The sequence below is a fragment of the Mus pahari genome, chromosome 13, assembly GCF_900095145.1.
Source record: "Mus pahari chromosome 13, PAHARI_EIJ_v1.1, whole genome shotgun sequence".
Classification (NCBI taxonomy): Eukaryota; Metazoa; Chordata; class Mammalia; order Rodentia; family Muridae; genus Mus; species Mus pahari.
In genome coordinates, this window is record NC_034602.1 from 25,834,746 (window position 1) to 25,847,090 (window position 12,345).

Consider the following 12,345-nt stretch of genomic DNA (forward strand, 5'->3'; position numbering starts at 1 on the left):
AGAGAGAGAGAGAGAGAGTTATAAAGAGGAAAAGGAGGAAGCGCTAGACCATGAAGAAGGTCTTGGAACTGAGGCTAGCAAGACATTGCTACCATCAGCAACCAGCTGCCCTTCTGGGACATCACGTAAAATGATGTAACTGAGTGAAAAAGTGGCGGAGACCTGGCCTCTCTCCCTGCTCAAGTCGCTAAGCTGCAGTTGTAGTGAGAGATGCTCATGAGCCCCAAGCTCTAAATCTGTCCTGTGAAGGTGTAGCGGAAGGCTTCTTGGTTTGAGAAAACCAGCTGTGGGGACTTTATCTTTTTTACTTGGAGGCTGAAGTCAAGGTGATCTGGTACCCCAGAGGTGAGTCCTCATTTTATACATGAGAATAGCATGGCCAGGAAAAGTGTGGTTCCTAGCAGGCTGGAGGCTGAGCAGAGTCTAATAGGCCTTTAGGTCTCTATGGTAGCCACCCAGTATTTCTGCTTCTAATTCCTGACTAATGAGGTAGCCAGATGAGGCTCCTGATGGGTTCTTAATGTGTGTTCCGAATTCCTGGGTATGCTTTGTATGGGTCTCTTTGTCTTTGCTTGCTTTTTTTGATTTGGAAGTGGTGGTCAATAATGATTTTTCACTGGCAGTTGGTGACCAGCCTTATCTATGGTGATGTGGTGATTGTAGTATGAGTCCTGGTCTCAAACCCACACTTATCACTCAGCCAGCTAACTCAGTCTTCCTGAAGTGACCAGGGCTGCCCAGAGCATGAGTGTGCCAGATGACTTTGGGATGTATGGGATGGGCAACTTTTCCTTCACTGGCATAAATTCCTTTTTAAGTGTGTTGATAAATTTAGACAGAATAAGGTAAGTGGGTATCCAGCTGGCAGAAAGTACCAAAGACCATCATCTGGCTGCTTCAAGCTTCCCAGTCTTTCCCAGTCCCAGGAATTTCTTTACATTCTGCCATATACCAGTCATAGTCTTGAGTAGATTCTGTTCTCCTAGTCAACGTAATTTGTCCAAAATTAAAAGGTAACTTGGCAGTTCAATTTAATATTTAATGGAGAATAATATTTATTACCTGGTGTGGTTAATCCAGGAAATATAAATATAAGTGAAAAAGCTGTGTTGAGAACTTTCTAGAGGTTGCTCTGCATTTTTGCAGTTTGTGTTTTATGAGATATGTTTTTGGGCCATTTCCATGAGCAACTCATGAGAAGTGCATGAGCTTCTGTCCCTGCCGCCCTCTGGAAAATCTGCTCCCAGTTCAATCATAGTTAAGTTTATAGCTGAGAGAAGATGGAGGTATTGGCTTGGAAGTTGAGGGAAGTAGGCTGCAGCAATGGACAATCAGTGCTTTCTGCCTTCCAGGATTATCTTGAGAATCTTCCCTGAAAGCTTTGCTGGCAAGCAGCCATGGCAAGCAAAGGGCCCTCGGCCTCTGCATCCACTGAGAATTCCAATGCAGGGGGGCCCAGTGGCAGCAGCAATGGTGAGAGTGGAGGGCAGGACAGCACCTTCGAGTGCAACATATGCCTGGACACGGCCAAGGACGCTGTCATCAGCCTGTGTGGCCACCTCTTCTGGTGAGTACCCTTCCTGCTATCTCTGTGGACACCCTACCACAGTTTGAAAGCCCATGACCCTAGGCAGATGTTTACTTGGGGCAGATGTTTGGGGTAGATGTCTCACTCATTTCAATTCCTGATGTACTCAGACCCAAGGGACAAGAAGCCTCAGTTTCCATCCCTGCTCTACTGCTGAAGGTCTGGGTAACCTTGGGCAAATCCTGTTTTCACCCTGGCCAGCTTCCCATCTCTCCAGGAGTAAGGCCACTTTGTGAGCATGTACTGCCACTTGAGCAAGGCTCGCTTGCTCTGCTGAGTCTACAGGCAGTATTGCATGGTGGTTTTGAGCAAGGGCTGTGGAGGCAGGCTTCCTCCTCTCAGATCTTGACTCTGCCACTTCCCTAGTGGATGACCTTAGACAGGGAGTGGACATGCATTCTGCCTTATTTTACAGGCTCATTTCTATTAAATGGCCCCAAATAGTGAGCATGTTGAATTACCACATAGCGTGTGTGCTGGCTATGATTGTAGTTGTTCTATATTCTGTGTGTATGTTGTGAGATGAAGCAGCAAGGTCAGTGTTCGAGTCTCAGTGCCTACAGAAACCCTGCTGTCCCTGAGAACTTAGGTGGAGTAGTGGTTGTTTTTCTTTCGAGATGTTAGGGTAACTTTGAAGGGTAGAGAGGAACCTTGAATGCAGAGGGGAGATGATGGCAAATAAAGTCAGGGCCCATGCTACCCCAGAGCAGGCAGTTTCTAGAGATGGGCATGTATGGTGTCAGCTCATCTGAGTCCCCGAGGCAATTGTCCCCCTCTAGACAGTATGCTAGGAAACAAGAATGCTGTGGAGGGATGGGCCAGATTATCTAACCCAGGGGACATAGACCCCATTAATATTTTTGTGCAGGAATATGATGAAGAAAGTGGTATTTGAGAGTTTAAATTCTCAGAAATATAAAAGGTAAATTTATTGATGAATTAATAGACTAAAGCAAAGGTTTTTGATTTTGAGATTTTTTTTTTGCACTAATTATTGTTTTGTATAGACGAAAGTGACAGAATTAAGAGAGGCAGAGTGCTGCTGAAAAGAACAGATTTAAAGCAGTATGTGTCTAGACTGCAGTGTGTCTTTAATAGATCCATTTCTTCTCTGCATGTCAGCTTTCTCTGTTCCATAGAGATGGTTATGCCTCCTGGTGCCATCAAGTGACAAGAAAAATTAAAAATCAACTCAGCCACTCTGACACATAGTAATTGCTTCATAGGGAGGAATCTTCATCATTATTTTTGTTTGTTTGGGTTTTGAGACAGGGTCACTATGTAGACCAGGCTGGCCCTAAAATTTCAACACTTCTCTTGGGTCTGCCTCTGGAATCCTCCCTTTATTACAATCCTAAGGCTTGCCCTGAAGGTCATTTATTCACTTACACTTTTAACCTACAGCATTTGAGCGAGCTCTAGTGGAGTCCTGTTGTTATTTGAGATACCCTCTGGAGAGGTCACAGTGGCCCCAGAAGCTCAGTGTTGGGTTCAGATTTGAGCATTTCCTGAATTTAGGACCCTGCTGTATTTGTGTGTGAAGCTAGCCTTGGTCAGGGATCGGGAGAATCACTGTCTTCTTAGGCCATAGGGTTTTTGTTTGTTTGTTTGTGTTTTGGATTTTTTGTTATTGTTGTTGGTTTTGTTTTTGTTTTTTGTTTGTTTGTTTGAGACAGGGTTTCTCTGTGTAGCCCTGGCTGTCCTGGAACTCACTCTGTAGACCAGGCTGGCCTCAAACTCAGAACCGCCTGCCTCTGCCTCCCAAGTGCTGGGATTAAAGGCGTGCGCCACCACTGCCTGGCTTAGGCCATGGTTTTATTCATTTGGAAAAGACACATGATGTGTGAGAGGTGCCATGACTGCCACATAGTAAGTTGTAGTAGATTTTTGTTGACTTTCTTAATAAGAAAGCAAAGAAATACTAAAAATATGGGATTAAATACTCTTCCTTCAGTGCTCTAATGCCGTGTTTTAACGCAGCAGTAAATATTGAAAAGACAGTAGGGAATTTTCAGTCCTGATGTAAGTTACGTGTTTCTAAACCTTGGCTTCCTCCTTTGAAAAACAAGACACTGGAACCAGCTCCATCTGTAATGTAGCACCCGAAAGGAAGCTGAGGAGGTAACTTAATGGTTAGGAGCACTACTTGCTCTTCCAGCAGACCCAGGTTTGATCCTTAGAACCCACATGGTAGCTTACAACTATCTGTAACTCCAGTTCCAAGGAATACAACAACCTATGGCTTCCGTGGGCAACATGTGGTCCATAGACATAAGGTAAGAAACACTCATGCCCGTAAAATAAACAAATAAACGTATACCCTGAAGCCTGAGGTAGAGGATTAGGAATCTGAACCCAGTTTGGGCTATATGGTGAAATCCTGTATTTAAATAAATAAATTAATTAATTTAAAAAGGAAAAAAAAGGAAGAAGTGTTGGGCAGCAGCTCTGTAAGGTGGAGGTAGCCTTTCCCAGTAGCTTCTCTGTCTTTCCCATTACAAAGATGTTTTGAATAGGTCTGGCCTTTCAAACCACTTCCTGCTAGGAGAGCAGTTTGTTAAATTGGATTTGAAATAATAGAAAATCCATATATCACTTGTGAGCCTGAGGAGGCTGTGAACCCATCTGATACAGTGCATATTGTGTGTGTGTGTGTGTGTGTGTGTGTGTGTGTGTGTGTGTGTGCTTTTATATTGTCATATGTTACATGACAGTGCCGACTTTTCCTGCAGAGGTTATTTGTCTTATATTAGATTCCTTTAGAACCTGTAATATCTGAAAGATTAACCTATGGATAAACTGTGCTTGGTTGGTCTGATTTTCTTATTTGTATGTTTGTTTTAGGGGGGTTCAGGCTGGAGACTGGAGTCATGTCTCTCTGTTCTCTTGTTTTTCCTGCGGGTTTAGCTTTTTCTTGTCTATTTTGTTCTTTCATTTTGTTGTTTTAAGACAGGGTCTTCTATAGCCTAGGCTGTAAATTCAGTCTCACTGTGTAGTTGAGGATGACCTTGAACTCCTGATCCTCTCCTGCCCCTGCCTCTCAAGTGCAGGATTACAGATGTGTGCCTTCATACCTTTTTCTATACGTGATGCCCATGATTGGTGTGAAGCCTCACTGGGGTTGCAGTACTCCAGTTCCCCCCTTCTGATGTCCCTTCCCTACTCACGGAGTGTTTCTGCTAATGAAAGCATTTTTCTCCTTCCCGCCTTCCTTCCTGATGATTGGCCGCCCTGGGGACTCTGTAGTTGGCCGTGTTTACATCAGGTAAGATGTACTTCATTTTGCTTTGTCTTTCATCAGCTAGAGTTGCACAAGACAGCCCTCATCTCAGGGGACTACTGTCAGAAACTGCAATCTCCCTTGCTGCTGGGCTCAGTTGCCCTTTTTATACAGCTGCCCGCTGTCTGGTATTTGATGTAATAAAGAGGTCTTTTCATGTCTGAATTAGTCCTGGTTCTGCCAGTAATGGGCATATGGGCTTGGATGACCATTTGCAGATGGATTGGACTTGATAATGTTAGCTCCCTTTTTGTTTTATTTTTTTGTTAGTTTCAAGACAAGATCAAGTATATCCCAAGCTATGTCCTCAAACTCACTATGTAGTTGAAGATGACCTTGAAATCCTCCTGCCACAAAGTGCTGGGGTTATAGGTGTGCATCACAACGCCTGCTTCATGTAATGCTGGAAACCAAGGATGTCTTGCTTGCTAAGCATTTGATCTGTTAACTAAGTCACATTCTCACCTGTTAGATCATTTTCTTGTTTGTTTGTTTCTGAGATCTTATATTTATAAAAGATAACTAGATAACTTCTGGGCTAGAGAGACAGCTCAGTGGTTAGGAATGTTTGCTGCATTTGCAAAGGGCCAGTTTCAGTTCCTAGCACCTGTAACTCTAGCTCCAGGGGCTCCAACACTTGTGGGTGTACACACACACACACACACACACACACACACACACACATCGAGATAAAAATAAATCTTGAAGAAATACAAAAGTGGCTCCTTTCATATCAGTGCACCTCTTTTCTGAAAGGTCTTGAGATTGCTGAGAAGAGGTAGGTTTTTTTGATATGAATAGGTAGCTTTTGCAGAGGAGGAAAGTCTTGTTTTAATTTATTCTGAAACCGAGTTAGCGTTCACTAAGAACTGAGCCTGGCATTGGCAACTGGATGTGACCAGTCACAGCCAGGTAGCATTTCCATGGGTGCCAGAAGTACAGCATCACACTGGTAGGTAGGTGGCTTAGCAGGGGTTGGGAGGGGGGGCAGGGACTAGACTGCTCTGTCTCCTCCTAGGGAAAGAAGAAGGAACTAGGAATGAGCAGTCTGACTCACATGAACTTGAAAGAATAGACTTAGCAGAACATATTAGTGTGAGCTTCAGGAGATGATGTAATTTAGATTTAGAGCTATTGGCAGCTAGGGAATGTAGGATATAAAGTCATGAAATGCTGCTATTTCCGTATCTCTGAAGTCTTTGGCTCATATTTATTTAATATACTTTTTATCTTTGTACTAGAGATACAGTTTACATCCAAAAATAGTATTGAGGGGCTGGGTCATAGTTCATCCATAGTGTGTATACTGATGATGTGCAAGGCTCTGAGTTTAATCCCTAGTACTAGAAATAAGTAAAGGTTGAGAAACTATACATCAGAAACCCTCCAGTGCCCAAAAAGAGGTCACAAGTTAGGTGTGGTGGCATACTTCTATAATCCTTGTACTTAGGAAGCAAAGGACATGAGGATTAAGAGTTCAGCATCATCTTCAGATATGGGACTCTGCTTCAAAAAGAAAAGAAAAAATACAGTATAACACTTTAAAAATAAAGTTTAGATAATGAGCAAACTCTGTCCCTTAACACAACATTAAGTGACCCAAAAATGATTAGCACATCTAGGTACTGATGTCAGGTTATACCGTTTGGGGGAAATATGGTGTAAAAATGAGAAATTGGGGATGGAGATACAGGTCAGCAGTTAAGAGCATGTACTGCTTTTCCAAAGGAACCCAAGTTCATTTCCCAGTACCCATGTTCACACTACCTGTAACTCCAGCTCTAGCTTCCTCCTCCAGCCTCTGAGGAACATGTATTTGTTTGCATACACCCTCTCCCTCCACTAACATACATAATTAAAAATAAGATATGTAATTTAAGAAAACTGAGAAATTACAGAAAGAAAAATGAGATAATGGATAATTTGATTGATCCTGAAAGTAAGGTTCTGTTCATACCTGGAGCCTGCCAGGAGGCCTCAGGCCTGCAGCTCCTTCTGTACTGTCCCCAGAGAGTAACAGAGAAGGAAGCCTGTTTAATTACTGGTATTTAAAGGCAATTTTGATTTTATCCCCAGTAAATATTTTTCAATGCTAGAAACAGACATTAGATTATGGTTCCTAAATGTTCCCAGCTCAGGCTACTCCAGCTGGTGTTTCCCACACTAAGGACGCTGGCTTCACAGTCAGATGTTGTACTTGACTAACGGCAGGGCAGCTTTGGTTCATTCTTGTGTTTTTCTCTCATTTGTAGTGGTTGGAGACTAGGCCTAACAGACAAGTGTGTCCAGTCTGCAAAGCTGGCATCAGCCGGGACAAGGTCATCCCCCTCTATGGCAGAGGCAGCACTGGACAGCAGGATCCCAGGTAAAGACTTGCTTCATCTGATACCCATATCCCCACTTGGATGGGCTGTTATTCACATCTACTTAGCCCTCTAACCCTACTTTTAGCTTGGTGTCTGTCTGTTGATGGCTGCTTGATTTTGAGGCATTTTGATGGAGATGAGAGTCACCTGGGAAGGGTGGGGCCTGAGAGTAGAGGAGCCAAGCTCCCACTTGCTGGCCCATCTTCAGTAGGTGCTCAGTGTCATCCACCAGCAGGCAAACAGCTGTGCAGTGTTGTGAGAGCACTGCCTGCAGCCTGGGAAGCAGGAGTGTGCCCAAGGACTGGGTTGGCTGCACCGGTGAATGGTAGTCTAGGGAGGAGGATAATCGGAAAGCTGATGGCTTTGTGGGGACGGGATTTCAGAAATGAAGATGTAGGTGGCCCTTTTGACCTGGCACCTGGACCTTTCCAGAACAATGTCTCACTGTCTAGCATTTCACCTGACTCCGTATCTCCTGTCTACCAGACAGACAGAACTTCTCCTAAATAGTGTTTTCTGTTACACTTTTCACACTTGTATATACTCTGGGGGCAGAAGTACCCTCCCTCGTCCCACTCAGTCTACACCCTGCTTCCTGCAGCCTTTTCTTGATTCCTGTCCTTATTTTATGAAAGCCTTAAAGTACACCCCCACCCACCCTCACCCTTGCAGGTGATTTTTCTTCTTCATTACCCTCCCACCCTATATTGGGACTACTTGTATCTCTGTTGAAATCATCATCATCTCAAGAGTGGAAACTGTCAACAGTATCAGTACTTATTGCCTCATGCCTAATGTGAAATAAACAATCAAACCGTTGGGAGGGTCTGAGGCCTAGCAGCCAAAGATAGATAGATAGCATGGGGTACTAGCCTAAGAGTAATGGAGGCCAAACTGAAATCAGTAGGGGAGATTAGAGAGACCTTGAACCTTAACCCTATCAAACAATCCTTGGTTTTAGTCTGGCTTAGGATTTCTGGTACCCATGAGCTCATGTCATGCAGGCCAAAGGAAGGCAAAACTAGCCATTTTTCATAACCATGGACCAAAATCTCTATTGCAAGGTAGGCTATGCAATATGATGACTTTCTTAGAACAAGCTGGTTTTTCTGATTTGAGGTAGAATGGTGTTAGAACTTTGTTAAGCCAACACAGTTTTGTGTGTTGAACAGGAGCGTGACCTGTTGCTCAGTCCTCAAGGGGAACAACGAACAACATTTAGTGATGGCCTTACTTTGTTTCTTTTCAGAGAGAAGACTCCTCCTCGTCCACAAGGCCAGAGACCAGAGCCAGAAAATAGAGGGGTGAGGAACATTCTAGGAAAAGCTTCTAGAAGGGTGCCTGTGGCTTTGAAACTTTCCTGTTGACCTTCCAGTTTTTCCCCTCATCCTATAAACAAAGGAAAATTTATAAAATTCAGGAAGAAAATAAGCAGGGAAAAATCCTAGAACCACTCATCCAGAGATAGCCATTGGGCCTGTCTTCTCACCTTCCTTTACTCGTGTGTGTGTGTGTGTGTGTGTGTGTGTGTTATTAATTTATACATGTATGTTTATTGATTATGCACTTAAATATTTCATATATTTTTAAATTTATTCTTTATTATTGTGTGTATATGGTGGGGAGTCTATGTGTAGATGTGAGAGGACACTCTGGAGAGTCAGTTCCTCTTCCAGCATGGACCCTGGAGATGGCACTTAGCATGTTAGACTTCATGTCCAGCCCCTTTAGTGCCCGATTGTCTTTCCAGCCTGATTTCTTGGGGTTTTGAGATAGGGTCTTACTATGTATCCCACGCTGATCTGGAACTCATGATCTTCCTCCCTCAGTCTTCTCCTGCTGATATTATAGACATAGACTACCATGCCTAGATAATCCTCCTGCCTCAGAATTCCTAATGCTGGCATTAGGAAGACATAGGCCACCATGCCTGGCTTACTTTTATTTTTTACTTTTTTATAGTATGTGGCTCTTGTTTTGTAATTCTTAAATTTTCATCTGTTCTACAGATGCCACGTCCCTTAGTGTACTCTGGTAATTACTATAGCAGTGGTAACTTAGCAGCTAACCTTGCAAAATGGCTCTGCTTCATGGGATATACCCATGGTAATTGGAGAATTTCAACAGTGCAGTTTAAGACGTTGCTTAGACCCAAGGTCATGGCATTGAACGGTGGCTGTTGAGTTGTGCAGACCTAATGTAATACCATCCATTGTATTATAGGACACTTACCTACTACCTTTGCTGTCTGAAACACACTCACAGTTGTGTGCAGAAGTAAAATTATTTCATTATGATAAATTCTTAGAATTACTGGATCAAAGTATGTACATATTCAAATAAAATATTAGTCTTTTTTTCAAGTAGCAATTTCTTATTAATGAGGGCTGGGAATGTAGCTCGTGACCAGGAACATAGTCAGGCAGGCATGGTGCTAGAGCAGTAACTTTTAGATTATATCCTTATCTACAAGCAGAAAACAGAGAAAGCTAACTGGAAATGTCTCAAGGCTTTTGAAACCTCAAAGCCCACCCCCAGTGACACACCTCCTCCAACAAGGCCACACCTCCTGATCCTTCCCAAACAGATCCACCAACTGGGAACAAGCACTCAAACATGAACCTATATCATCCATTCTCATTCAAACCGCTACCAAGTGAATTCAGTGCTAGTTTAGACTATATGAAACTGTTTCAAATTAATTAAAAATTTAAAAAATATACATTAATGAAATTTATTTACCTGAATGGTTAGAATCTTGAATCAAATATATGCTAATTTCTGCAATTCTCTTCCTTTGTATACCTTACATTATTTTTAATTCTATTAGAAATTATATGTGTGTGTGTTTGCAGTGTGTGAACTCAGCTATGCATGATTGTAAGAAGCTAGAGGTATCATATCCCATTGAAGCCTTGAGTGGAAGGCAGTTCTGAGCTACACAGCATGGTGCTGGGAACTGAACTCAGGTCCTCTGAGGAACAGTGTCCTCTTAATCATGGAGTCATGGCTCCAGCTCTATATTCTTATTTTTATGTCCCTCTCACTCTTCGGTTAACTGGTTTCAAATTTAATTTGGAGAGTATATTTCATGATATGCTAAACAAAGTATCTTTGAAATGTCTTGCTATCTTTTTAATCTTATGTTTTAGAGGGGTGTTTGTTCATATTCTAGTTTTTTATTGTTTCATCATTTATTTATGTATATGTGTGGGTGTTCCCTGTGGAAGCCAGAATCTCTGGAATCTGGAGTTACAAGTATTGTGAGCTGCCTGAATGGGTGCTGGAAACTGAGCTCTGGTCTCTGAAAGAACCAGAAATGCTCTTAACTATCAAGCCATCTCTTTAGGCCATTCTTTTATTTTTGAGAAAGGGTCTCCACCTATAGCCATGTGCGGGGGCCTTGAACTCAGCTCTCAAGTGCTTGGGCTGTAAACATGTGCCACCACTCTCAGCTTCTTTTTTGTTGTTTATTCTTTTATTTTCCTTTATTTTATACTTTTAAGTCAGAGTCTCACATATCTCACGTCATCATAGCCTGGCAATAGGAAGCACTTCTTGAGTGACATTATAGTAGAACTATATAGTAAGAGTTTTGCCAGGTGGTGGTGATGGTACACCTTTGACCCCAGCATTCAGGAGGCAGAGGCAGGTGGATCTCTAAGTTTAAGGCCAATATGATCTACATAGTGAATTCCAGGACAGCCAGGGCTACACAGAGAAACCCTGTCTCATAACAAACAAACAGTTTTGTATGCTCAGTCTCCTTTAAGCTTCCTATAAATCCATGCAGAGGGCATAGCTGAGGGACAGATATGTGTAGTGTACCTGTCCAGGGGCACAAACAGAACCGAAACCCAATCTGGGTGCAACTGAAGTCCTGCCCTTGACTGCTAGACAGTCTCCCTTTACCTTCTTACACTCTGCTTGCTCAACCAGCATTAGCAAGCAACAGAAATGAGAGCCCTCAGGGAGCCAGAGGCTTGACCCTGATGGCTGAGGGCTCACCTCTGGATCCTAAGCACCTGCAGCTGCTACTCAGCTAGTTTGCTTGCTCGTGTGTTTCCTTCTTCCCTCCTTCCTTTTTCCTTCCTCCTTCCTTCTTTTCTTTTCTTTCTTTCTCTCTTTCTCTCTTTCTTTCAATGGTTTTATTTCGGGGAATATCTGGCTTATTAATCAACCACTGACCGACTCTTCCTCATTCCAGTTTGCAATGGCTAGTGCCCTAGGCACATTGAGAGTACATCGTTCCTTAATTTCTCTCATCTCATTAAGAAAATTTTGCTAGCTAGTGCTCGATATATAAATTAGGGTGACAGTGCTGGGATTAAAGGCGTATGCCACCATGCCTGCCTGCCCTCCACCCCAATCTTTCCATTATTTCATCATTTGTTCCAAAGAACTCACCAGAGGTCCAAAGGAAGGAAAAGAATTTGTAAGTTGTGCACAGTGACTAAGAATACAAGTGTTCAGAGCCGTCATGGTGGCTCTATGGGTAAAGGCTCTTTTCACGCAAGCCTGGTGACCTTTGTTCAATCCCCCAGAACTTACATTGGTAAAAAGAGAACTGACTCCACAAAGTTGGCCTCTAATCACATATGTACTATGACACATGTGTAATATACATAGGAACACCTACATGCAATAATAATACATTTTTATTAAAGTTTGAATTTTCAGATTAGATTGGTCAAATTTAGTCTTCTGTAAAATGCTAATGCAAGAATTAAGCCGCCACTCTTGGGTGTACTTACCTGTAATTCCACCAGTCAGTAGACTGAGGCAGGAACATTGCAAATTTGAGGCCAGCCTAAGCTATCTAGTGAGATCCTGTCAGAATAGGGAGAGGGTGTTTGTGTCTTGTGTGCAGACCTTGCACTCAGAGGAGCTGCTTACTAACAGAGTTACAGTTCTGCTCAGTCCAGAGGAGCTGCTTACTAACAGAGTTACAGTTCTGCTAAGTCTGCTCCTGGGAAAGACAATGGGTAGGACATTGGGGAGAGAAACCAAGGTTAGAATGCAAACAGCTGACAGTGACTATTTGAAAAGATTTCTGACTTTCTTTCTTTCTTTCTTTTTTTTTTTTTTTTTTTTTTTTTTTTTTTTTTTTT

The 12,345-nt window shown here is 42.7% G+C and overlaps 1 protein-coding gene across 2 annotated transcripts in view; it reads left to right on the top strand.

Moving 5' to 3' along the window:
• Window positions 1-12,345, top strand: part of Rnf185 (ring finger protein 185) — a 35,848-nt gene that overhangs the window by 17,987 nt on the left and 5,516 nt on the right. The window contains exons 2-5 of one of the 2 annotated variants that reach the window (XM_029545422.1): window positions 1,353-1,567; window positions 4,835-4,853; window positions 7,121-7,233; window positions 8,484-8,538. In XM_029545422.1, the coding sequence (XP_029401282.1) occupies window positions 1,398-1,567; window positions 4,835-4,853; window positions 7,121-7,233; window positions 8,484-8,538 (357 nt within the window). In that variant the 5' untranslated portion in view covers window positions 1,353-1,397. Of the gene's footprint in view, window positions 1-1,352; window positions 1,568-4,834; window positions 4,854-7,120; window positions 7,234-8,483; window positions 8,539-12,345 lie in introns of those variants that run through there. The other variant, XM_021211016.2, reaches the window with a different exon arrangement.